At 38.4% G+C, this 24555-nt stretch overlaps 1 protein-coding gene across 8 annotated transcripts in view; it reads left to right on the plus strand.

Moving 5' to 3' along the window:
• The window catches only part of sema6e (sema domain, transmembrane domain (TM), and cytoplasmic domain, (semaphorin) 6E), a 158502-nt gene extending 135422 nt beyond the window's left edge, over positions 1-23080 (plus strand). For 6 of the 8 annotated variants that reach the window (XM_044116565.1, XM_044116566.1, XM_044116567.1 and 3 more), the window contains 4 exons: positions 953-1011; positions 1729-1779; positions 5687-5842; positions 18901-23080. In XM_044116565.1, coding sequence (XP_043972500.1) covers positions 953-1011; positions 1729-1779; positions 5687-5842; positions 18901-20219 — 1585 coding nt within the window. In that variant the 3' untranslated portion in view covers positions 20220-23080. The remainder of the gene's footprint in view (positions 1-952; positions 1012-1728; positions 1780-5686; positions 5843-18900) is intronic. The other 2 variants (XM_044116572.1, XM_044116573.1) reach the window with 2 other exon arrangements.
• The last annotated feature ends 1475 nt before the right edge of the window (positions 23081-24555 follow it).

Consider the following 24555-nt stretch of genomic DNA (forward strand, 5'->3'; position numbering starts at 1 on the left):
TTTCTCTGATCAAGTTGACTAAAAACCACAGTTATTTTATTTTGTTTATTTTGTTTGGGGTTTTTTATTTTATTTTATGTATTTCATAAAAGGATAAACATCCAAAAATTATTGAATAAAAGTGTTGTAGAGAAGATATGTATGGTATATTTTCTTTTTATTTAGTCACTGAGAAGTAGTGCATTGTTTTGTCAAATAATTTAATGCTTAACACTTGAGTATCCAAATATAATCAATTTCTTCATGTCAAAATCCATGGTAAACAAACTACTAAAAAGGTTGTGACAGCAATTCTCCCATGTCTGAGCATTTGTTTCCTGTAGATATATAAACAACTCTCTGCATAATCTCTTGATGCCATTAACAGCAGGAGGTTCAGCAGAAGGAGGAATGTCTCCATAAATATCATAAATAAATAAATGACAGGTTTTTCTGTCAGTAGCTCTGGATCAACACACTTGTCTCTGCACTATTTTTCTCTGACACTCCAGAATCACACACTGAAGCCTTCATTGCAGAGCAGAGAAACTGTAGGTACCAATTTTACCAGTGGTAGCCTTGATGCAGCTACAAAAAGTGCTGCGTACAAGTAAACTGGGAAATAAGTAACCTGGGTGCAAGATAGAAGTCACCCCAGAAAACTACAACTCCTCAAAAATAAACTTTTATAATCTGCTAAATGCTACGGTGGCATTGCAGTGTTGTTGGAAAATTTAATTGTTCTTCGTGCCCCTTTGTCCCAACAACAGAAACGTGCTGACCTTCGCCAGACACAAAACAGATTAAATTGTTGAGTCGTGCACTTACCTCCCGATCTCCAATCAGTCCTCTGAGTGAAATCAATTTTGTAAAGAGGTGCTTTGTTTGGGAAGGACATGACAGTGAAATGGATTGATGTAAATTTACTAACAAGTTTCTTTGTTGCTGCTTGTGTGTGTTTGTTTATGTTCAGAGGCGGGTTTGAACAGGACGTGGAGAACGGCTACCATCAGCACCCCGATACCTGTCACGGTGAGACGGAATCCATTTAAGTATTAATGCACGGCAGGTTTTTGTCTGATTAGTGTTAAAGTAGCCAAAGGAGTCCTCCACTTTGGAAATCACTGGTACCTTTTATGATGATGCCTCAGCGTATTTCAAAGAAATTGCTCAAAATCCCAAGTATCTGTACTTGTGCATTGATCACAGTGAGTTGATCATACCGAGGCTCTGAAGTCTGAAGTTGTGTTTTATGTTTCAAGAGTCTCACTGCAACTGTCCCAAACACACCAAAAAGATGTCACATTCCTTTTGGTGTGTTTTCCAGGCGCAGCTGCTTAATTTCGACTTGACTCTCCAAACGATGCTAGTGTCCTTCAAACAATTGCTGCTTGCCATCTCCTTCTGATGGATGGATGGAAAAACTTCGGCTTATCATAATTCACAGTATATGCCGATTCCCATATGATGCCGCTTTACAATGAAAGTTCTTCATAGATTTTCTTTAGCTCATCTCAAGTAGCACTTAAGTTGGTGTGTAAAAAGCAGTTTTGTCCACTGAAGTTTGCCATCTGTGCTTTTAGCCTTTGTGTCAAACTGTGTTGACCATTTTGTATGTTACATTGTAATATAAACTTGCTTATAAACATGCTGTGTTATATAAGTTGGAACAAAATACAGTAACTTATCATACTTTGTAATAATAACTTGTATTTTTTTTTTTTTTTTTTTTTTTTTTTTTTACTACAGATGTCTTGGCGACCACACGCAAGCACAACCCAGCGCTAGATTCAGCTTTTGGTCAGTGGACTTATTTTTTCAATTTTTTTGTTTACCTGCTTCTGCTGATTTAGCAGATCCAGATCATCAGAGTTTTATTTAATTGTATTATTTGAATATATTTTGTTGGGGTTTTTTTTATTTTTATCTCTGATACTCAGGTGCTATTTTTATGACCATTTTGTAAAATATGGTGTGAGACTCATAATTCAAGCATTATTTTCCTAAGAACTATTTCTGGAGTGATTACGTACAAAAACCTCAAAGGCAATTGAAAATATGTTTTGGGCTTATTAACAGTCACCTCTGCCTTACATTTAGTTTCAGAAGCTCCTTGATTTTGATTCAGGAAGCAGAAATACTTGACTCAGGAAAAAATCCTGACAAAACAGCTTTAAAAAGAAGCTTACACTGTTTCAGAACTAATGTCAAGGCTTCCCTTTGTGTGAGACTTGATTCTGAAATGTGATAACTCGCACTGCTTTCTTTTAAATACGGACTAGATTCTGAGATTAATTCTCAGAGTTTATATGCTCTTGGAAAAACTTCAAACCTACTCCCTCTCTCTAAGTGGATGAGCTTTTTCCCTTTCATATCCAGAATGTAAGCATATTTAAAGTTAACAACATGGGAGGTTTCAGAATATTCCAGTGAGGCAGCAAAATGGCTGGAGCCTCTTCGCTCTCTCTGCCAGTTTGACAGTTTAAACATTGAAGCCATTGTGTGGGGCATCACTCCTCTGATGGACCAGGAGCTCTGCTGGCCAAGCTGCCTAATGCCCTGTATCAAGAAAGATCATCATCCCTGTCACGTCCCATTACTTCTCCCGCCAGCCAGGCTGAGCAGCTCCTCTCAGCAAAGCCGGAATGGAAAGCAAAATGCAGCGAGGATGGCGATATCTCATGAGACTGAGGCGGTGCCGTTGGATGCTCTCACAATGCAACATTTGCCTTTATATTTACATCTAAAGCACCCAATGTGTCATTTTTCAGGCATATTTAAGTTTTATTTTCAAATAACATATAAAGACTCTTCCATGCAGCTGATTAGTTTAGCCTATCGTGTTGGAGGATAACACGATATAGCTCAGATGAACCATGTTCATCTCTGTTTCGTTGTCTGAAAAGAGGCCTTGTTCTTGCCAAAGCCTTCTCTCTGGACCACTGCTGCCCTCAATAAGCCTCCCAGCTGGAGGAATTGCCTCTCATTCGATAGGAAGATTTGATGAGCAATCCTACAGCTTAATCCTGCTGGGTTCTCACAACCAAGCTGCTTCACAGCACTGTTTGAAAAGCTCATCATACACCCTGATCCTCAAATGTTGTCTAATTGTTTTTGGGTTTTTTGTTGGTTTTTTCTGCACTGATTCACACAATCAGCCCTTTAAGTCTCGCCACTAAAGATCAGTTATTGGCTTTTTGAGACAATAAAAAGCTCCATAAGTTGAACAAAGCTGTTATCACAAGGGGTTCTGCTTCCTTTAAAGAAAAAAAAACGTATACAGGATCCATGTCTTTCTTTTATGCTTCTGCCACCTACACAATCACAGCAGGCAGAGGAGCTTGTGTAAATTAACTTTCTGATCTTGTATCTCATGATACTTGGGGAAAAACATAGGACTTATAAGATTTAACTTTGCTAAAATTTAATTCTGATAGACTACAAACATGATGAGGTAGTAGCGCTGCTGGGGCCAAACACCCTGTGGTGTGAGTTTTTAATTTGCCCAGCACAGATGGTGAAGTGACGGGGCACCTCATTCAGAGTGAACACTGTCAACTGGCTCACAGCAAGGAAGAAAACAATCACTTTCCCTCCAGCCTAAGTGTCAGTGCTGCAGAATGCTAACGTTACTGCTGGCTTATTAGTACTTTAGGGCCAAGCCAAAAGCAGCATGCTGCTCACTGCAGTTTAAAGACAACAGAAAGCTTTTGGTTCAGTCAAGACGTGGAGTGTGTCATTGAAATTAATTTTGTTAATAATACAAGGCCTGTGGCAGATAATGCCCAGCATGTTTCTTGGCATATGTCTTATTTGTGTGCTTGTCTGCTCCAATGTGACAGTTGGGAGTAAGCTTGGATGGTAACTCTTAAATGGATTCCTTTTATGCTGAGCTCTTCTTGTCTATGACATTACCTGGGCAACACTATCTTTCTTCTGCTGATGTGATGTCTTTCAACATGCCAGCTCTGAGAGCAGATTTTTCTAGCAAACAACAAGAACCGAGTCCCATCAAGCAGAGAAAAATGTTTTGCAGTCGGTGCAAGGAAAGATGAGAGTTTATATTGGTGGGCAAGCCATGTAAAGACAGAATGGGCTAATACAATTATGTGAAAGAAGGTGGGTGGTTAAAATTGCAACATATTGTTACAGGCCGTATCACAGAACAACAGAGATAATTTGATCTAAATTAGAAGTAAATTTGATTTAATACCATAGTTGACAAATTCTGAAAAATTCCAGCAAAGTGGGTGGAGCCAAGATACACTAAGGAGCGTGGCGTGTGGATGAGCCGAGGATATAAGAACGAGGAAAAGCGTAGCGTAATTTGGCATATTGAAATATGGAGAGTGACCAGAGCAAAACTGGTAGTTTAGCCACAGATTGTTTTTTTGAAATGGAGGATTTTTCACCCACCTTGTCACGGCAGGTTAAGGGAGCCTTTATGGAGCCCAGCAAACCTTAGCCTCCTCAGTCGAAGCCACTGGTTCAAGACACTAACTCAACAAACCCGGAGCTATGCTAAATAATATACTAAACTCATGAGTAATAAAATGCTAACTTGAAAAATACAATTGAACAGTACTTGCAACTCCAAATTCCGACTCGCCACAGAGGCACGTGACAGAGTGAGGTGACTTTATACCTGAACGTCAGGCCGCGATGTACACATGAACCAAAATTAAGAGAGAATTAAGATAGTTTACATAAAAATCTCACCATTTCCACAGGAGCATAAACATATTACACTCTTATTGACCAATTTATACACCGTATCTGGATAAAAACATTGATGTTGTTTAGCTACTCTTTAATGCAGCCATGTTATTGAAGAAATAAACAAAGAAATTGTATTTTCTGGGTGCATTTTTTGATACTTGCGACCACATGCAATTCACCACATTACCTTGATATACAGATGCCTGGTAGATTAGAATTTGACAACATATCACCTTTCAACTATGTGCTCTGAGCTCCTTTAGTGGGTCAAGTGAGACAGTAAACTTTGTTCTTCTCTTCTCCTTCATTCACAGATGTTTTTGTTGCATACAAATTCAACACCCTTATTAGATATTGTAGCAGGGACCATTTCCCCATCTTTCTACATTGCAAAATGTAGAAAAATCCAAATTGGTTTATATAGGAAGTATATCTGTAAGCATAAAGGATGTACACCTGGAAAAGAAAATTCTTTCTGAGTTCTATCTGGAATATTTGCTACAACTCCTCCTTTTGAGTCCACATCTAAAATGGTTTATTGGTGCTCCTATCAGCTTTTGGAAAGGGACAATTTGCTTCGAATGCTGAGCTGATGTCTGCAACAGCTATTTATTATTTTACTTGAACTAGTCTGAAACTCATGCAAATTCCCCGTTACTAATATTAGACCACCGGCAGGAGTGTCTCCTGTATTAAAGAAACAACTGGTGATAGAGGATTTGTTCTTCGTGCATCTGCAGAGCTTTATTTGTTCGAAAATCTAAAAATATCCCATGAAGGTAAGGAGAAAACTTCTGATCTGATCTCATTAACTTCTGTTCTGTGTGATCATCATGTTGCTCATCGTTTCAGGGTGAAGGTTTCTTTTCCACTTAGGCCTCATCCTCATTTCTCTAAAGTTTATTCTCCACGCTGTGTCACATTTCACTAATCACTCGCTCTGTTGCCCTCCCTTCCTCCTCCTCCTCCCCCTTCGCTACAACCACAGGAAAGACCACACCCACAAGCGCCAGCACCACCCATCATGGGGCGGCATTCCCAAAGGAGGCAGGTGACTCTGAAAGAGGTACAGGTCCTGATCGCCTTCCCCCTGTGGGGGAACAAGGGTCACCTGACTCAGAGCCAATCAGTGTGGAAATGGAGGGTAAGGGGGAGGGACATGCGTCCTCTTTGAACTTTGACCTGCAGGGGATTTCATTGCTGGGCCCTGATCGTCTAATTGCACACGTCTAACCAGACTAACCTAAAAAAAAAGATAACTACATAGTGATTCACTCTGGTGCAACAGTTTCCTGTTTACAGCATGTCCTCTCCTCTGTATCAAGTGAAATACCCTTGTTTTATAAACATATTCTGAATTTTATAAATTATTTTTTTAATGAGAGGGATGATGTTGAGTACTAGAGCCCAGAAATAAGCTCCTGTTTTGGGGCCATTCAGGGATACAAGTGGTGGTATGCATGCTAATGAATGAAAATGTTATTCCAGGGTGAACAATCATTTCGATTAGCTCACTAACACATAACTCTCAATCTCAGTGAATGGCACAAAGCATTGCTAATTAACTTTTATCACCTATATACTTCATTAGTCTCAGCGTTACATGCTGAGATGCATCACTTCCCAGCCAGCCTCACTTCCAGCTCAGGGTGTGGAAATTGAAGAGCATATTGTTCACATGCAGAGTTAAGCATGACTCCAGAGAAGCTGACCATGAGTCTAATGCACTCAAAATTTACAAAGGGAATCTGGTGCGTTTCAGTGTTTTTAACTCTCGTTCAGCAAACTTCATGATGTAAACAGTACTGTGTTGTTTTAAATGAACTCCACTAATCAAGTAGAGGAGATCTCCTTCAAATATTGCAATAAACTGGAAAACAAAAATACAAAAAAATTGAGTTTGCTGCTATAATTTTGGCTACTTCGGGGGGAAAAACAGAACTACCTGAAATAAAAAACGATCATAAATGCCACAGACGATAACAAAGATGGTAGCCTTAAATTTGTATTTAGTTGTTGAACCTTTGCAACAAGCTAGGTCTGCACTTCACTACGAGACGTCAGTATTTTCTAACAGCTGGTTTGGCCCACTCTTCCTCTACAAGCTGTTCAAGCTGTCTGAAAGATGTTGCTTCCCCTGTCCTTCCCTATTCTCTATTACGAGACAGTTATACCGAAATATGCTACACTGACCTATGTTATTTTTTCTTATGCTTGCCTTAAATCTCTCCTGACTAAATCTTCTTTCTTCAGGGAGACAGGGGACCTCCAGAGCTCTGTTGTATTGTCTGTACCATAAAGGTTAAAAAGATGTTTCATAAAATTGATTACTAGAAGGCTAGAAAGAAAATAAAATGAAAGCTTTAAAAAAAAAAAATCAGTAAAAGCGTCCCAACAACCTGATTCAGTTTAACTCTAAATTTGTGTCAAGATGTTGCTGCAGTCCACCATTTGGAGTCCCCTGCAATAGTCCATTGCATTGAATAATAAAGCACCTTTGCTGATTTGAGGCCAAGCATTTGACTGCTCTTCTATACACTAAACATTATATATTTCTGGCCATAGCTACTGTGACATTGACCCGTTTTTTGACCTCAAGAAGCTTGGATTGAGAGATATAAACTTTTAAGGTCTCTTATTCCACAGTTTACAGGTCTTATTGCTGTTGTGTGGACACACAGACCATGTCACAAGACCACAAACCTCAGCAAATAAAATAAGCTCTCATTCACACAGACAGCCTCTGTGGCTGTAATGTTGAGTTTCTCAGACCTAAATAAGAAAAGCTCGTAACAAATAAATAACCAGCAGGAATCTGAACCCAGCAGTCAGAAAACATGAGTGCAGGGAGAGTGTGGGATAGGGTATAGTGTACGCAGCAGTGCAGTCTATTTCTGCCAGAGACTGACACTAGCGCTTCAATCAGGAGAGCCGGATGGCTGTGTTGATAATCGGGGAGAGGCGCTGAGCTGGAAGAAACAGCATCCATGTTCTAAGAGGGACTCCTACCCCGCTATTTTCTTGTCCATTTTTGAACCAGATAACATTTCAACAGTGTCACACATCTCAGCTGGACAAGAGAAAAACATTCCCGAAAATAAAAGTTGCACAAATGTGACTAAAATGACCACTGCGGTAAAACAGAGAAACATTGCAACCCTTTTATCATAAAAGTTGTAACATAAATTGACTTTCATAATTAGATTTTAGAATCTACTCTTAGTAATGTAAACTGTAAGCAGATTCACAGAGAAACTGTGGCTGAGAGGATAAAGAGATGGTAATTATAAAAATGGAAATGGAACAACTCTTCTCTTCAATACATAAAAAAACTTAATCAGCTTGATTGTGTCACTATTATTGAAAATGTCCAAATATGCACAAGACAAATAAAAAAAGAAACATCCTTAAAGATAAAAAAAGGATCAAAATAGATGAAACAATATAAATTTATCATTTAACTTATATTTTAAGCTCTGGTGTTTTTACTATGCTTAGACTTTTCCCAGGGAGCCGTAATTATTGACTGAAAAATGTAGTTGTTAAATTGATCATCAACCTATTGGTGACAACCACGTTTCCAGTCTGCTAAATTCTCTCTTCACTGTTTAGTGTCAAAATCATCCTGTCATCTCTGACCTTTAAAAAATATCCACTCAAATGTGTGAACTTACTTTATACCATTTTAACAGCTTATACAACATTCAATGAACCAAGATACAAATACAGACCTCTACATTTATTGTAAGAGTACCACTATAAATTCATGAAGCAACTCATTTGCTCATATCCACACAGGTGCAATATATTATGTAAAAGATTGCAAACTTAGAGTAAAGGCCAAGAATCTGCTGACTTGCTGCTATTTAGAAAAAGGGCAGAAGTTAGTTTGCAGTAGAGCTGCTTCTGACTGGGGAATACACCCACCTGTTCACTTTGTGTGAACACAGAAATCTGCACATTAGGACTTAAAAGTTTCAGAGCTCTCTGGTTTGGTCATTCCCTCTGCCTCCAAACCTCTATTAGGATTTAACGTTTCCCTTCCCTCCCTCTCTCTCGAGTTTAGATGAGCTAGTGTCAATTAGACTGGGCGAAAAAGGGATTAGCTGCTAATTTATCTAACCAGCATAGAGAGATGATGATGATGACGATGATGGAGACAAGTCAACCTTGTACTTTCTGTCTCATTAAAAGAGTACAGAAGGAAAGCCGGGAGTGAACTCGGTCTGAACCTTTTCATGAGGAGAGTCTGGTTTCCTGAGGGGGGGATATTGATGCCAGCCAGTTTTCTAAAGAGTTATTTATACATCTAAAGACCATGGCAACAGACACAGACTGGATCGTCAGTCACTTAGCTGAGACTGTGGATCCCCTCTAACCACCCTGAAAATATCTAAAACTTTCAATCTCATCAGAGATATGGCACGAATTTGTGTGGCTTCCGATACGGTGTCTCTATTTTAAGAACCTGTGGAGCTCACATGGTGTGAAAAATAAAACAGCCTACAGTGGATTTTTAGCAGTACCTTTACTTAATGTTCAGGCTGGTTTTAAGATTTATCTTATGCAAAAGAAAAGTAACAACAAAAACAACCTTTGATTTTACTTTGATCATGTCTTTGTGCTTTAATCATGTTCCCATGAGAAATAAGCTCGCAGCATTACAGATCTTCCATCATGCTCAACAGTAGGAAGCTGTTTTCTTTTTCTGTCGCCAAACCCGGCTGGGGTTTTGTCACCACACTCAGTTTCGGCAACATTTAACAAATCACACATTTACACTAGTGATGGTAGGACAGAAAATGCAGTTTCCTGACATAAATGACAAACAACAGATTGAAATGTAAATGTCATATAATGGTTATTATCAAGACTTGGTGACCTGTGTCACATCATATTCATACCCCAGGATGACGAATATTAACAAATTACTAATTAGAAGTTCCGAAAAATTCTGAACAGATTTAAAAAGAAATTATGGACTGAAGAAAATGCTTCAGTTAAATTTAGTCTGTGTCTACTATTGTAACATAAATAAATGAAAAAATAAACATTTATTTATTTTAATATGGAGCTAAGAAAAAAAATGCTCACCCTAACCCCAAAAGTCAATGTTTTCAGTAGTTTTGCTTTTTTGTGCCGTTATCCCTTTAAGATGAACTTCTACCTCTCAAACTACTCAAAGTAAAACTGCACGTTAAAATATTTAATACAGTTTTAAATCTTAGAAGCTCATGTTACATATTCTGAACATGTTCATTATGGTAGTTAAATGGAGATCAAATCAATTTCACCAAGCTTATACATTCACACTGGCCCACTGGCTGTCTCCTATATATGATTTATCACAAGCCAGCCTTGATGTGCAGACGTACATCTTACTCCTGAAACATATCTGCTGATGTGAGCCACCCAAATCATTGTCCGCAGTATTATGGTGCCCATTAAAGGCCATGCAGCACTGGAGCATTTTCCATCCATCCAGCTCAGCCTCAGCAATTTACATTTTATTATAAATGACATCTGCAAAAGCATAACTCAAGACATGCAGTAAAAACTGACCTAAAAAGCATTGGACATATCAAACCCTTCATTTTCCATAATCGCCACTAAAATAGCTTTCTATGTCGGCTATTTAAACCCAGGTCTGAGTATCGCTGAAGTCCACAGGGCCCACAGTGATCAAATCCACCTCTGCAGAAGTCCCGACCCTTCGCTCTGACCCCCTTACTCTTCAATCAGTCTCACTGACCTCTGGGGAGTGTCACTCCTACTTCATCTGCCTGTTTTCCGTTTTTCTGTTTTTAGTTGGACTAACCCTTTTAAGTGTACCTGCCTCCCTTGTTGAATTGACTGTCACTGAACCTCTGCATTTTTATTTTTTTTAATAATCTGCCTCACTGAGTTTGGTTGAAACTGTGCAGCTGCTTTCTGCAAGTTTCTCCATCTCTTAAAGCTGCAGTTCACTCTGAAGCAAACACTGCATGGCAAAATTTAGATTCTTTTTGATTAGTTTTCTAATTTTTTGCATGATACTTATTGGTGCTCAAGTTTAAGGAGAGTGGCTTTGGCCTGAACTGCCTCTTTAAGTTGGTTGGTGCAGCCGCAGTTTTTCCAGTGCCTCTTTTTGCTTTTTAAATACAAATAATGACAATCAAAGTTGCACTGGAAGCAGTTTGTTTGGCCAACCACTGAATGGCTAAATAAACAGCCTATCCTCTTTTTTATGGTTTTAGCTGCATGTAATAATAATATTAAAGGACTTTGCATGTGCTTCTGTTAAGTTATTGCCTTATAAATGATTATCCAAGTTTTACTGTACATTATCAAAATGTAATGGTGCACACAATTTTTAAAAACCAAAAGATGTTTTATCTAAGAAATGACAGTTTAATAAAATTTATTATGCAGTCTGTCCAGACAGCTTTCAGAGGTTTATTTTTTCCTTTTAAACACTGAAAGCCATAATTCAGTGTCATCTTGAATTGAATAATCAATATCTCAAATGTTGAATCAATAAAACCTGAAAGGTGTGAGATTTTTCTCATTTTGGGGATTAACAAAGATTTCCAAACCCACCTTGACACTGCTTCTTTGAAAGTGATGTCCTACTTAAAGCAAAGATATGAGGCCTTGCAAAAAAATATTGACACTACTTTTGTCAAATTTTTAACATAATTGCAGACGTGAGTGTATCTTTTAAAGATTGTAAGAGGTAGTTGAACCTTCATCCCAGTCAAAAAAATTTTGTGACCAAAACTGGTTTTCTTCCAGCCGTACATTTTATTTAGCACAATTCAACAGCTTCCCACTCCCTATTGAAGAGGAGCTTCTTCACAGCATGATGCAGTCACCACTATGCCAATAATGAAGATAGGCCATCATTTCTAAAAATTTGCCAAAGTATACAAGTTATCTGAATGGATGTAGATGATGAAAAACCAAAGAAAGACCAATGACAGATATCAGGTCTTTATGATGCTGTTTGTAAAATTCTCTAACAAACTTCTGCAACTTTCAACACAGCAGCTGCATTCATAATGACAGTAAATTACTCTGTAATTTGGTGACTTCTTAATGCAATTTGTTGCACTGAATTGTAGTCAGCGGTTTTAGAAAACAGGAGGCTACATAAGAGATGTTCCACACTTCTCAGATTTGTATTTGTAAGACCTTTAAAATCCATTTTCTTTTTTTCTACTTTACAAGTTTGCACTAACTTGCACTGGTCTATCAATTTAATTAGCAGTAAAATACATTGAGTTTTGTGGCTGTGGGGTTACTAAATGTGAAGAAGTTGAAGAGGTGTGAATGCCTTAGCAAGGCACGCCATACATACAGAAACACTTTATTTACTATAGTTTGGATCATCGGATCCTTTAGCATGGCTAATTTACCAGTATTTAATCAAATATGTAATTAAATATTTACTGTGTATCCATGAGCACACACCAGAATTAAATGAGGTGTTGATTACAACAATTTTTCAATCGGAATGGATCTGTTCAATTTCACCATATCACCCTTACTTGCGTTCTTATTTTTTAGAACTGCATCTAAATGGCTGATCACTGAGGTGGAATATTATGCAAATTCCTATTACAAGTGTACATGATTGAATTTACTAAGTCAACAGCCAGAATCTTGTACATGTGCAGCATATACACTCTGTGTAAGCGAGACAGCTTCTTTCTGCATAGACTCAAGTTTGTTAAAACTGTTGCCTTTACCATGTTGCTGGAAGTTTAGCAAACATTTTTGTTTTTTAAACTGGGGTTTAGAATAGGAAACATGCTCATTTGTTAGAATCTTCAACCTCAGGGTCTCCTTCAACAATTAAATTGTTTTTTTTTTCCATGTGTGGGACAAATAAATCTTCAGCATTAGCAGACTGGCGGGAAAAAACACTTGTATGTAAAGCCTGGGGCTATATTGTTTCTTTGGCTTCTCGTTGAATGGAGTACCCATTAATGGAACAATCACCTCTCTGTTAAGCTTGCAGAAGCAGAATCTAATTAGAGCTTATTTTGGAACATCCTCACTTCAGTTGCTCTGCAGGTTTCACATCATTTAAACACACCCCTGGGACAAACCAGGAACAATCTAAGAGTTGTGTGTGAACCAGAATGTTGTCTTTTTTTTCTGGGAATCTTTTCTGTGTTCTATATTCAGAAGAACTAAGCAATATTTTAAATTCCAGTGTGAAGCTTTATTGTCCTTCAAAATACAAAAAATGTCCCCACTATTAGGCAAGCATGGCATTTCAAACTTTCCTAATTATCTGTAATTGGTGTCACAGATGAAAGAGCTTCTGGCTGCTGTATTGTTAATGAAGTCAATTAGGGAGCTTGCAAAGACAGCAGTCATTTATTTTATCACACATTTTGGCAATTCCATTGTACTTTGTTTTTAGATTTCATCACCTGCAGATTTCCATTTAGAGAAACTTACACCAATTAGTGAAGCGTGGCACAACGGAAACCCTTGCTACCGCGCAGCCTATTTTTATCGGTGTGGGTGAAGCCACAGAGTGCTTGTTGTCCTATGGCGCTACGGAATTTTTTTTTTTTTTTTTTTTTTTTTTCCTTATAGTGGATCACAGTTGCCGCAGAGCACCCAGATTCAAACCCCAGCTGGGTGACTGTCAATCACCTCATCAAGGCTCCCTGCTTCTCACGCTGCCTCAGCCCTTAACCTCTTCTGCTTTTAAAATCTCCTCCTTGCCCTCTTTTGTTCTCTGTTCTTTAGGTTGTCCTCTTCACTCTTTTTTCATTATTTTTGCTTCTGCTCCTCTGTTTCATGGCTCTATGAGTCCGTTCACATTCGCATTGCTCTTAAACCAAAGTTGAATTTCATCCCTTCATCTTTTCCTTCTGGCTGTCTCTCTCAAACCTTCCCTGCTTTGCTTCAACTCACGCAGCCCATCTGTCTTTTTTACCTTTTGGCAGACTTGGATATCGCTATTTTAAACCTTCACTGAGCAGAGACCATGTTGAGTTGACACTGAAATATCATAATGATAGAGTAGAGAACTGACTCACAAGCTGTGTAAACACTGATTGAACCTTGTGAAATTAGTGTAAGAAATGGGATTGAATATGGCCTCTAGGGAAAGTGATAATTTAAGGAAATAAACAGATTTAGAAAATTATATACAGTGGCAGTGACTTTTATGGAACTAACCTTTAAGTACATTTATTTCGTGGGGGAAAAAATACTATCATAGGAAATAATCTTTTTTCATAAAATAACTGTTTCTCCAAGTCACTAGCCACAAAGCCAGTGAGGATCTACACTCATCCTTCCACCATCTTCAGTTTGCAGGATATTGAGGAAGATATTAAAAAAAATCAATTCAAACATACTCAATTTATTCTAAAGCGAAAATGAATGCCATCATATCTCATGTAATGCAGTGTCTTCAAGGATTTGCTATGGATGGAGATGCTTTGGGCAGGAAGGATCTCCTTTAGCAATCAGTCTTGCAACGAATCTAAAGGGGCCTCTGACTGAAGACTGTTGCTGTATGATACTCTTATGACATGCTAACAACTCTGTATCCAGGCAACAGATATATTTCACAGTAACAGGTCCTGGATGACAACATCAGTTGTTGGCAAGCACTGCTAATCCACCTCACTTGCTTTTGTTGCTCTTCTTTAAATCTCTAGTTTTAGAAAACCGGGCGGAGAGATGTTGGAGTCAGGGATATGATCCGTGCCAGAAAATACATTTAAATCCCACCATTAAGAGAACTGAGTGGCTTTTTCCGGTCACGAGATATCCATAACAACCACTTGATGTTAGGGGAGGCAAGAAAGTTTTGTTGTTGTTGGGGTTTGTTTTTTTTTTTTGTTTTTTGTTCTACCATAACAAATATAGATGTGGGAGTTTGCTAAAGACTACAGTTCAGTAAGCACTTCAGTTCAGTTCAAAATGTTATTGACCATCAGGGATATCGTTGGTTTACAGCAGTGATTAAGATGAGACTGAGATTAAACTTTTCAATAACACTGCAGGGGTTTTGGATATGATAAAATAATTAATTTATTGGAAATCAATTCAGACCCGCTGTTCAGCATAAGGGATGATCTGTCATACTGTGGGCCAGTTTCTCATTCAAAGGTCCTGAAAACTTCTGATTGGAATGTATGGCCGTTATCAACAGGTAGTAATAACCGTACCTGACATTTGTTTAAAAAAAAAAGTAATTTCTTGGGATGTTTCTTTCTAACTACTACACTCATTTTAAAAGTTTTACTTTTTTCTATATTTTCCAGCATATAAAAATTGACTACAGTGAAAGATGAATATATCTTAAAAGAGGGTGCAAAATATGTGACCAGAGCCGTATGTGTACTGGTGTGAAAACATAGGAGGCAGCTCAGAGAATGCAATGTTAGTAGATAAACATGGCTATTACTTCCATTGCGCCAGCTAGCTGCTTTCTTCACTTTCAGGGTATTAATTTCACTGTGACGGGTGGCACCATATGTCCCACATAGCCCTTGATGGAGTCATCCAGCCTGCTCATGAAACATGTTGTGACAGGCTGTTCATAAGCTTGGGTTTTGTTTACCTCTGCTGCGCGTTTCACCCCCTCCTGTTGTGCCACTTGAGTCATAGCCTTCAAACAGGAGGAACACTTCAACGGGCCTGTAGCTACAGTTTAAGGAGGTGATGCTGAGGTCCAGCGGGAGCAGATGACTCTCAGAGCCCAGGGAGACGTCAGGGTGACTAAAGCCAGGTGCACACTGAGATGAGAGCAGACTTTCACCATCTCATGCGGTCAGCATCACCACCGGCACCCTGATCAGTTAGATGTAAGATCTTTGAAGCTTGGAGAGGCTTCAGAGCTGATTGGTTGCTGTTGTAATGAGGCAAAAATCATGCAAGATTAAAATTTGATGTATTGATAGGCTCATCATCACCATCACTCTTGATGGCACTTCACTCCTTTCAGTACAATTATGATTTATGACTTCTTAATGTGGGGCAGTCATAAGAATACATGACCCAAGAATTCAAAACTTTTAATTAAACTTTCTGCTTAAATCATTCATTCAAAGGTGGCAGTGCATGGCAACATCTTAGCTGGAAAGCGCCTGATGATTAGATTTCCATCACATCTTAACACCACATCATCAGCCAAATTAAACCCCTCTTGTCTTGCCATATTGATTATTTCCAGGGTGTCAGATGCGTTTGTCGGAAAAAATTAGATTAGATCTTATCTGTTTGTACTTTTGTGAGTTTGAGACGGTAGTTAAAGGAGTATTATCAAGTCGAATGAGTGAAACATTCTCTGTTCAGCATCACTGATGCATGCAAATGTTTGGGCACCTGTCAGACAAAATTTCACTGCAATTTGGAGTAGTAAAATAAAAGGAATTGACATACAAAGTATATGCATCCCACAAAATGTTGGTTCTTTAAGAAGTTCATGCAGATGCATATGGATTAAAATTTCTGGTGGTGAAATGAAGTTTTGTTTCAATCTTTTTTCAATTCATACAACTGACCATTTAAAATAGTTTCCTATTTTACACACAAGCAACTTCCAGAAAAAGTGATTGTCTGACTCCAATACATAAGCAGGATGTAGTCTATGGCCTCTTTTTTTTCAGAAATCATAAGTAGTCATATTTCATTAACAGGCCTACTCAGGCATCAAAAGCAAAGGAGATACAAACAAGGTGAAAATCAATGTCAAATTTAGCAGTATATACTTTATAATTTTCCACAGAAATGCAAAACTCAAACTGAATCAAGACCACACATTAAGCCACCCTAACTTCTCTACTGCAAAGATGTAGAAGTTTAGGCAAATATGACCTTCATTGGCTGGCCATCAGCAGTAATCATGACTTTTATCCTCCTAGCAAAAATTAAACATGTATTAGAAAGAGAGGAGCTCAAAATTGTATGCAGAAAAAAACACTGGATTTTTTATTAGAACAACACTTTTGAAACTGTAAATCATAAATGTTATGCCTTGGAATGGTTTTTCGGCCAGTGGCACTAGAGCAGTTCTTTCTGAGAAGAAAGAATTAATTTAAAAAAAAAACAATCTGGCATATATTCAACATGCAAATGTCAAATATCTAGCAAATGAATGGGGGGAAAAAGGAAGTAGGCTATAACATAATCAGTTAACTTTTGTAAATTTGTGAAAAAGGGTAATGATCTCTAAATCCTTTAATACTCCCTAGCAGGTTATTGCAGAGACAGAAAGTCAGGGTGTTTACAATGATCCACAGTGTATCATTGTAAGAAAATCTGAAAGAGATTAATGGTAGCTAGAACGTACAAGAATTTCACAGGACTCAGAAAGTTTCATTGAAATGGTGATTGAAAATCCTCCAAGAAAGAGTTTGAAGATTCTTTGTTGGCTGAAGGACGGTGTTTAGATGCTGTGGTCTTTGCCAAAGGGACTGTTTGTGAAATCACAAATCTTATTGGCAAAACAAAATCCCTCAACCCTTGTTCTGAACCTTTTGGTTTGAGAATATTACAAATTTAAATGAAAATATACAAGTATTTGTTTTTAATATCATGGAAAGCTCTCGATAAAATATAACTTATACCATGTATTGTATGCTCATTTATATGTAATGTGAGGCTAGGACTTTGACACATCACTTTTGATTAATTACACTTTAATGCATTAAAAATTTTAACACATTTCATTTACAAAGGTTGTAAAAGCCATTTCTAGTACGACCATAAATCTGACGATAGATGACATTGTAGCATCTCTTGGCCCCCATGAGGTTAATTTTTGCTTCAAAAATTTTATCTGATAGGATGTTGGAAAAACCTATTCTGTGCAAGTTGTGCAAAGAGGAGTTGGCACCTTTAAAAAAATGTATTGAGTTCCATCATTAATATCAAGTTAACAGTGAGGATAATTTTGACTAGTCCAAAATTTTCCATCCTCTTAAGTCATTTATAAGTCAGTGTTGTCACAGCTTAACATTTTAAATGAATTTGTATTTGATTGTTACGTATCCAACAAACAAATTCATTATAATTCATAAAATGAACACCCTTTGGATAAAAACTAATTTTCTCTTCATTGGCACGTGAAACCAACCAGTTTGCCAAAAACTGACATGCAATCAGATGATTAACTCTTCATTTTTCTTATGTTCTGTGTGTTCAAATAAGATTTCCAAATAAATTAGACATTTATTTAATGGAAAGTTTGTGTCACTTATTGAAACAGATTAAAATCTAATGCAAACCAAATTATTGAACTACCCCCATCATCATCATCATTCTATGCATCTCATAAGATATCATTAGACTTAATTGTTTTCTGTTTTCTTCTGCAAAGCTTTCATTAACTGTATAATTTTTTTGTTTGCAACACCTGCATCCCTCCTCCCCCCCACCTCACTGCTTCTCCGCCAGCCTCCTGCTGCAGACTAATCAGTTTCACAGAAACTGTCATTAAGGGTGGAAAGGAGGGCCTGACACCACAGATGGCAGCAGCCTTTTGCAAATGAGCTCTGATTATGAGAGGTGGCAGGTTTCACTCTTCTCAATCATTTCTGCCTTTCACGCCATTAGGCAAACACAGTGCGAGGGTCACAACAGCCCAGCACATTTCCATGGTAGATTTACTTCATCTCAGTAGCCTTGAGATTTCAGTGCAATGCTCCACAAATGCCCCAATGGCTTTAAGAAAAGTATAACAACCTCATTTTAGTCCATGTTGGCAAAGTCACGACGCTCTGTGAACTATTGGACGAAGCTGTTATTTTTGGCTTGTTCATCATAACCAGGTGCTCTCGGTCCTGATCCTTGCATTGGAAATCAGTCTGTGAAAATGACATGAGGTTCCTGCTGCTGTGCTTTCATCAATATTTAAAGCTCTAACTCATCTCAGAGCTGATTCTCTCCAACTGAGGAGCTCTTAGCCTCTGCCAGTCTGAAGGGAAACGCTGTGCCTAGAAAAGCAGGTTGTATTGATCTGTTAACAGTTGAAGAAGAAGCCAGAAGCTTAGTTCAAACACCTGTCCCATGCTGTTTCCCACATACAGAAGCCCCTGTAAATACAACCGGTCTGTCCCAGTTGATACCGGATATACTAAATTTTCAGTTTTATTTTATTTTTTTATTTTTTTATTGTATTTTATCTCAATCTGAAATACTCTAACTAAAATGTCTTTTTCTCAATTGTTTTTCATTTTAAAGGTGTGAGACGACCCCCAGAGCTGGACCGAACCAATCACAGTGTCCATTACACCCTTCTGATCGCTTGTGTTTTGGTGGCCTTTGTCCTTGGAGCTTTTGTCTCTGGGTTTCTCGTCTCGTGTTACTGTAACCACACAAGTCACAAGTCCAAAAAGTTATCAAAGGATCCAGAAGCCCCAATCCCACATGCTTTATCTCTTCGGAGTCTAGCAAAGCTCAATGGTCTCCTAGACAGCCAGAGTAAAGAAGACAAGTTGGAGGTATCATCTCCAAAGATCTACAACTCCTTATTTACCAATGGTAAGGAGCAACACCCAGCAAGGAGATTTGGACATCATGGAATGACAATGGGGGACCTGGTTCATCCTCACCATCATCACCTCCATCCTTCCTCAGAGCTATCTGGTTTACCTACACCAGACTCAACCCCAGAACTCCCCATTAAAAGCATGAAAGCCTTTAAGAACCAGTGGGAGAAGAACCAGAACTGCAACAATGCAAAGGAACCAAAGTCTCATAACATAAGCTCCAGGCCCAGTTCGGCCCTGCTTCCCCAGCAGGTTTTCCCTTACTCCCATGGCTTGTCCAATGGACATCCAGTAGTTGGTCATCTGCATCCTGAGGAACGCAAAATCCACAATGTTGAACGTGTTTTAGCTCAGCCTTACCCCAGCTACCCTCAGAAGGTGATGGAGGTTACGTCTCTGGATGAGCTGCTGAAACACATTCATGATCCAAACGGCAGCAAGACCTCTCAGTTAATGAGTCCATCAGGCCTGATGGCCTGCGGAGGTGGTGGACAGCTTGTCTTTGCCAACCGAATTCAACCTCAGATTCCTGAGACGGAATCGGCGCCGTACTACAGCTCATCCACTCTACCCCGGGACAGTCTCACCCGTCGCATGGATGTTCCTCCTGACATCCCCTCACACCATCAGTCCACTTTGGAGCGGAGGCACTCCTCCCAGCGGCACTCGCTAATCTCTGCAGCTACCAAAATGCCCAGTGCAGGTGCAGTAGGCGGTGGAGGAATGATTCCTCGCCAGCACAGCTTCAGCCAACGAAGCGGCGGACCTCACCAGCCGCCACCACTTTTGGCACGAATGAACTCTACAGGCAGTGCTTGCGAGGTTCACTATCCCCTCATCCCAAATGGGTACCTCGCACGCCAGCATAGCTATACTGGTGAACAGCACGACATTCAGCACCGAGGCGCAATCGTCCGCCGGTCATCCTCTCTCAAACCGGATGTCCCTCCAAAACCCCTGTTCATACCTGCCACATCCCCAGTTAATGAACAGGGCAAGTACAACTACTGAGAAAGGAACCTCCTGGACTAGAGGAAGTTGCTCTCATTGTGTCATCTGTGAGGAACTTCTCTTTGTTGAATTACTCTGGGTTTGAGGTTGCAGACCCTGATCAGACAATACAACAAATTGCGTGGTAGCACGTCTCACTGTGGACAAAAGCCTCAACCAAACTTATTTCTGCTTTTTTTGTTTTGTTTTGTCCAACAAATATCTTTGTACCATATTGGTATTGTTCAGCTTCTTGCTAATTATAGAACTGCCGACCTTGGTGACATGATGTCACCTTGTTATAATAGGCTGCCAATGTCCTCAATGTGGATTTACAATGCAACTCAGCTTTTGGACAGTTGATGAAGGACAAAACTTGACTCATCACTCATCCTGAAGACTTAAAAGCCAGAGGCTCCTGCAATGCTTCAGTTCATGCTTTTGCTTAACCTTTTTTGATGTAGTGTTTGTATCCAGTCCCCTCCCACCCCACCCTCGAATGTGTTTATATTATGCATGTGTGTGTATATACAGTATATGTGTGTTTATATCCACACTGTATATGTATACATATACATATGCAGTATTTGTAACCTGTGGTGAAAATTCAACAAATTCCCCTGATGGTATGTTTGTCTTTGCCTTACTTGTACACTCTGTTTGGCCATACCAAACCTTGCCTAGAAATAAATGGGAGACACCAAACCTTGCAGAAACAAAATTCGACAGCTGGCTGAAGATATGTTAGCCATGCACATACAACAAAAATACATCTCCATACCAGATTCCCTTGACTTATTTCCCCTCGTTTTCTTTCCTCAGCTGATGTCATGTCAAAAGTGACAAACTTGGGTCCATTAACGTTCCTAAGAATGTTTCTTTAAGATTGGTGCTTAAAAAAAGGAATACAAACAAGACTATATACTTTTGGACCTAGAAAACATGACAAATATGACACAGCGCAAAACAATGGACTCCAGCTATTCTTGGTATTAACTTTGTGGCTATTGGTTGTAAATAAAGAAATAATTACTAGCCAAATTTTAACTGTATGTGTAAATGTGTGCCTTATTTAATAATAGTGTGTTAACTGGGGTTGCGGGAGGGTTAACGCAAGGGGCTCAAATGGCTACTATGCTACAGTATATTGTAGGTGTTTGATTTTCTACCGTTGTCACTATTGTTTATGTGAAGAGTTTCATTCCAGAATGAAAGATCCAGAATATATTCTTGTCACCTAATTGGACAAAGGCTAAAGGTAGCGATAAATTCTTAGTAACTGTCTTATGTTTTGCATATTTGGAGTAATATTTTTCTTACCCAAGACTTATTTTGAAAACGTGCCATTTTTAATTTGAAGATGTATAAACAAAAGACAATATTTTTTCAGACTCGTGCAGTGTTTTGGAATGAAACGGCTTCATTTATTCCTGATTTTCCTTTCTTAAATTGTTGGACCGGAGGCTCGTTTTGGAGGAGTGTTGGGCAAAGATAATGCACAGCCTGAGACTGAAGACATTCATGTTTGACTGTCTATGTATTGGGTCATCTTTCCTGTAAGTGCCATTGCTTTAAGCGTTTGCTTTTGTGTGTGTGTTATTTTCTTAAGTTTAAAAAGGTGAAGTTCAAAGTTCCACATGTAAGCCCATGAATATCAATTTTTGCGGTATATTTAGTTTTAATATAATGTTTTATTTTCCCAAACATATTTATTCTGATTGAACGTAAAAATTTTGGATTTGCCCAGTGATCGTCCTAGCAAATGTGTTGAGGGGCCTAAAAATTATGGTGATGGCAAGGAGTCTTTCCAACCTCAAAGGATTCAACATTCCTTTTGAGAATGTTGGAAATATCTGGTTTCAACAGTTAAGTTTAATTGTCTTCTTCAGGAAAGAAAACTTCTTGGTTGAATCCAAATATTTCTGAATCTAAATCTGCCAGGGGTATGAATAATTCTGAGCCATAATAAGCCAATGATAGAAGAAGTCACAGGTATATCATTAGTTGAGGCTTTCATATTCTCTTGAACATTTAGCTTTTATTTGTGAAACGGCTGTTTTCCAATTTCCTGTTAATGTTTTTCTTTTATGAAAAGAAGAAAACAGAGAATGCTCCCCAGCTTCTTCAGGTTTAGATTTTTGTATCATCTTTAAAAATACAGAGAATCCCACAGAAGTGCAACACCCTGTGAACTGACAAGTAGAGATTGTTCCTTGTATAAACCGCTGGGAATTGTTTGGGATACATGCTGCCAAAAGTATTTCTTGTTTTGAGGATTTACATCAGAAAGAGTGATGCCGTTCGACTCTGCCTCGGACATATTGACCCTTACCAACTTGCCAGTGATATTTTTCAGAAAAGTCCCTACACTCAAGGTTGACTGAAACCATGATCAGTTCCATAAAAACCATCTGTGTGCCATTTACCGCCTCAAAGATAAATGTTTTCTGACTGAGTTAAGTTTGCATACGTCAAACCAGAGAGGCAGAGTGTAACATTTGTACCAATTATTCTGTAAGATGAAAGGAAAACGGGGATCATTTGGATATCAACAAGCACCAGTGCATTAAACAACCTTTCAGACAACATGTGATAGAATAATAACAGGAATTACGGCAGCTACACTGTTGAAGTGGAACTGTTATGTTTTGTTTTTTAAAACCTGCTGGTCATAGGTTGAATGAAAAGTGGAAGTCTCACCTCTAAAAGCTCTGTCAGTATTTGATTTTGTGTAAATACATTATCTCTGGGCGGGATCTCATTTCAGTATTATGTTTTTCTCTTTGATTTCCTGGCTATGCCTCTTGACTTCTTATAAATTTGGTCTCAAAAATACCATTATATGTCTCTTATAATAGGAATAAATAAAATGCTAAATATGACTAATCTTTTCTGTGTGAATGTGTCAAAGTAATGCTTGTAAGATCCCTTTAGGTGATGACTACACAGTCTGCAGTGTCGCGCTATGGACCCTTTCAGTCACAGAGTATCATGTCAACTGCACTCTAAAGGGACAATGCTCATAAGCACAACAGTGTGAATCATGATTATCCTTGAAAAGGTAAGTTTTGTCCTCTTGAGATTTATTCCATTCTGTGTGGATTAAACTTTTGGTAAATATAACTGAAACATTCTGCAGATGAAAGCAGAGATGACACTACCATGGCATTGAAGACAGATCCAATACATTTCCCTTCTAGCTCTAGAATAGCTTTAACAAGTTTACATTGAAGTGAAGCATTTGTCTGTGTTTCTTATCTTGCCATCAATGTTGCCATCTCTTAGAACACATTTTATCTTTGTCCAAAGCAGGGATATCAAACTGCAGTCCTCGAGGGGTGGTTTCTTGCAACTTTTAGACGTGTTGCTCAAAGAAACCAAAATCAAATGGGTGGATTACCCCTTCAGGATGTCATTAACAGAGTCCTGCTAATGATCTAATTCATTCAGGTGTACTAAAACATTAAACAAATCTAAAAGTCGCAGGCCACTGGCACTCAAAATTTGGTTTGAACTTAAGCAAATTAAGCCCCTTTTGTGACACATCAAGTCCAATCATGTCTATTGAGTATGTGTTTCACTACTGACATGCCCTAGCATTGGATTGAGTGTCTGTATAAGGATGGGGAGAGTAAAATGTAGTTGTGTTCTAACAACATTGCAATTTACTTTTGATTTTGACATATTTGTTTCAATGCTTGATAATTGGTTAACCATCTTGTACTAAAATCTCATTGCTTCTATAGATGGTGTGAATGTCACCCAGTGGACAGATTTGTTTCAATTGATGATATATTAACATTGTTTTATTTGATGACAGATTTTTTGCCTTTTGACATTTATTGTTCATTTTCTTCAAAATAAATATTTGATTTTTTCATAGCGCAGGTTTGAAAGCATGCATTTATATACAACTGTAGATATGTCAAACTTGGAACAATTTTGACATATCTACAGCGTGATTCAAAGTGGATTAACACTGACTTTAAAATGTTGCAATTTGTTGGATGATCAACAATTTCACTATTTGTCACTATTATTTCGCTATCTTTGAGAGATTCATTGTACAAGTGCTCCATTTTGATTAAACTTTAGCGCAATCTCCATTGTGACTGCATTATCTGAAAAGTTATTGTTTAAATAGAAAGATTACAGTCAGAAAATTGCAGGAATGTTTCATGAACAGACATTAGGAGCTTTGGTGGAGATGCACTGAGGATATGCACAGGTGTATCATTCTTTACGCACCTTCTGTGCAGCTACAGCTTCCAGCTATTTGTAGAAGATAGACACATTAGGCAGTAATTAGCTGGCGCATTGTCAGCACAGTATAGCACCGTACGGGGAATAACAATGC

The sequence above is a fragment of the Gambusia affinis genome, linkage group LG05 (assembly GCF_019740435.1).
Source record: "Gambusia affinis linkage group LG05, SWU_Gaff_1.0, whole genome shotgun sequence".
NCBI lineage: Eukaryota > Metazoa > Chordata > Actinopteri > Cyprinodontiformes > Poeciliidae > Gambusia > Gambusia affinis.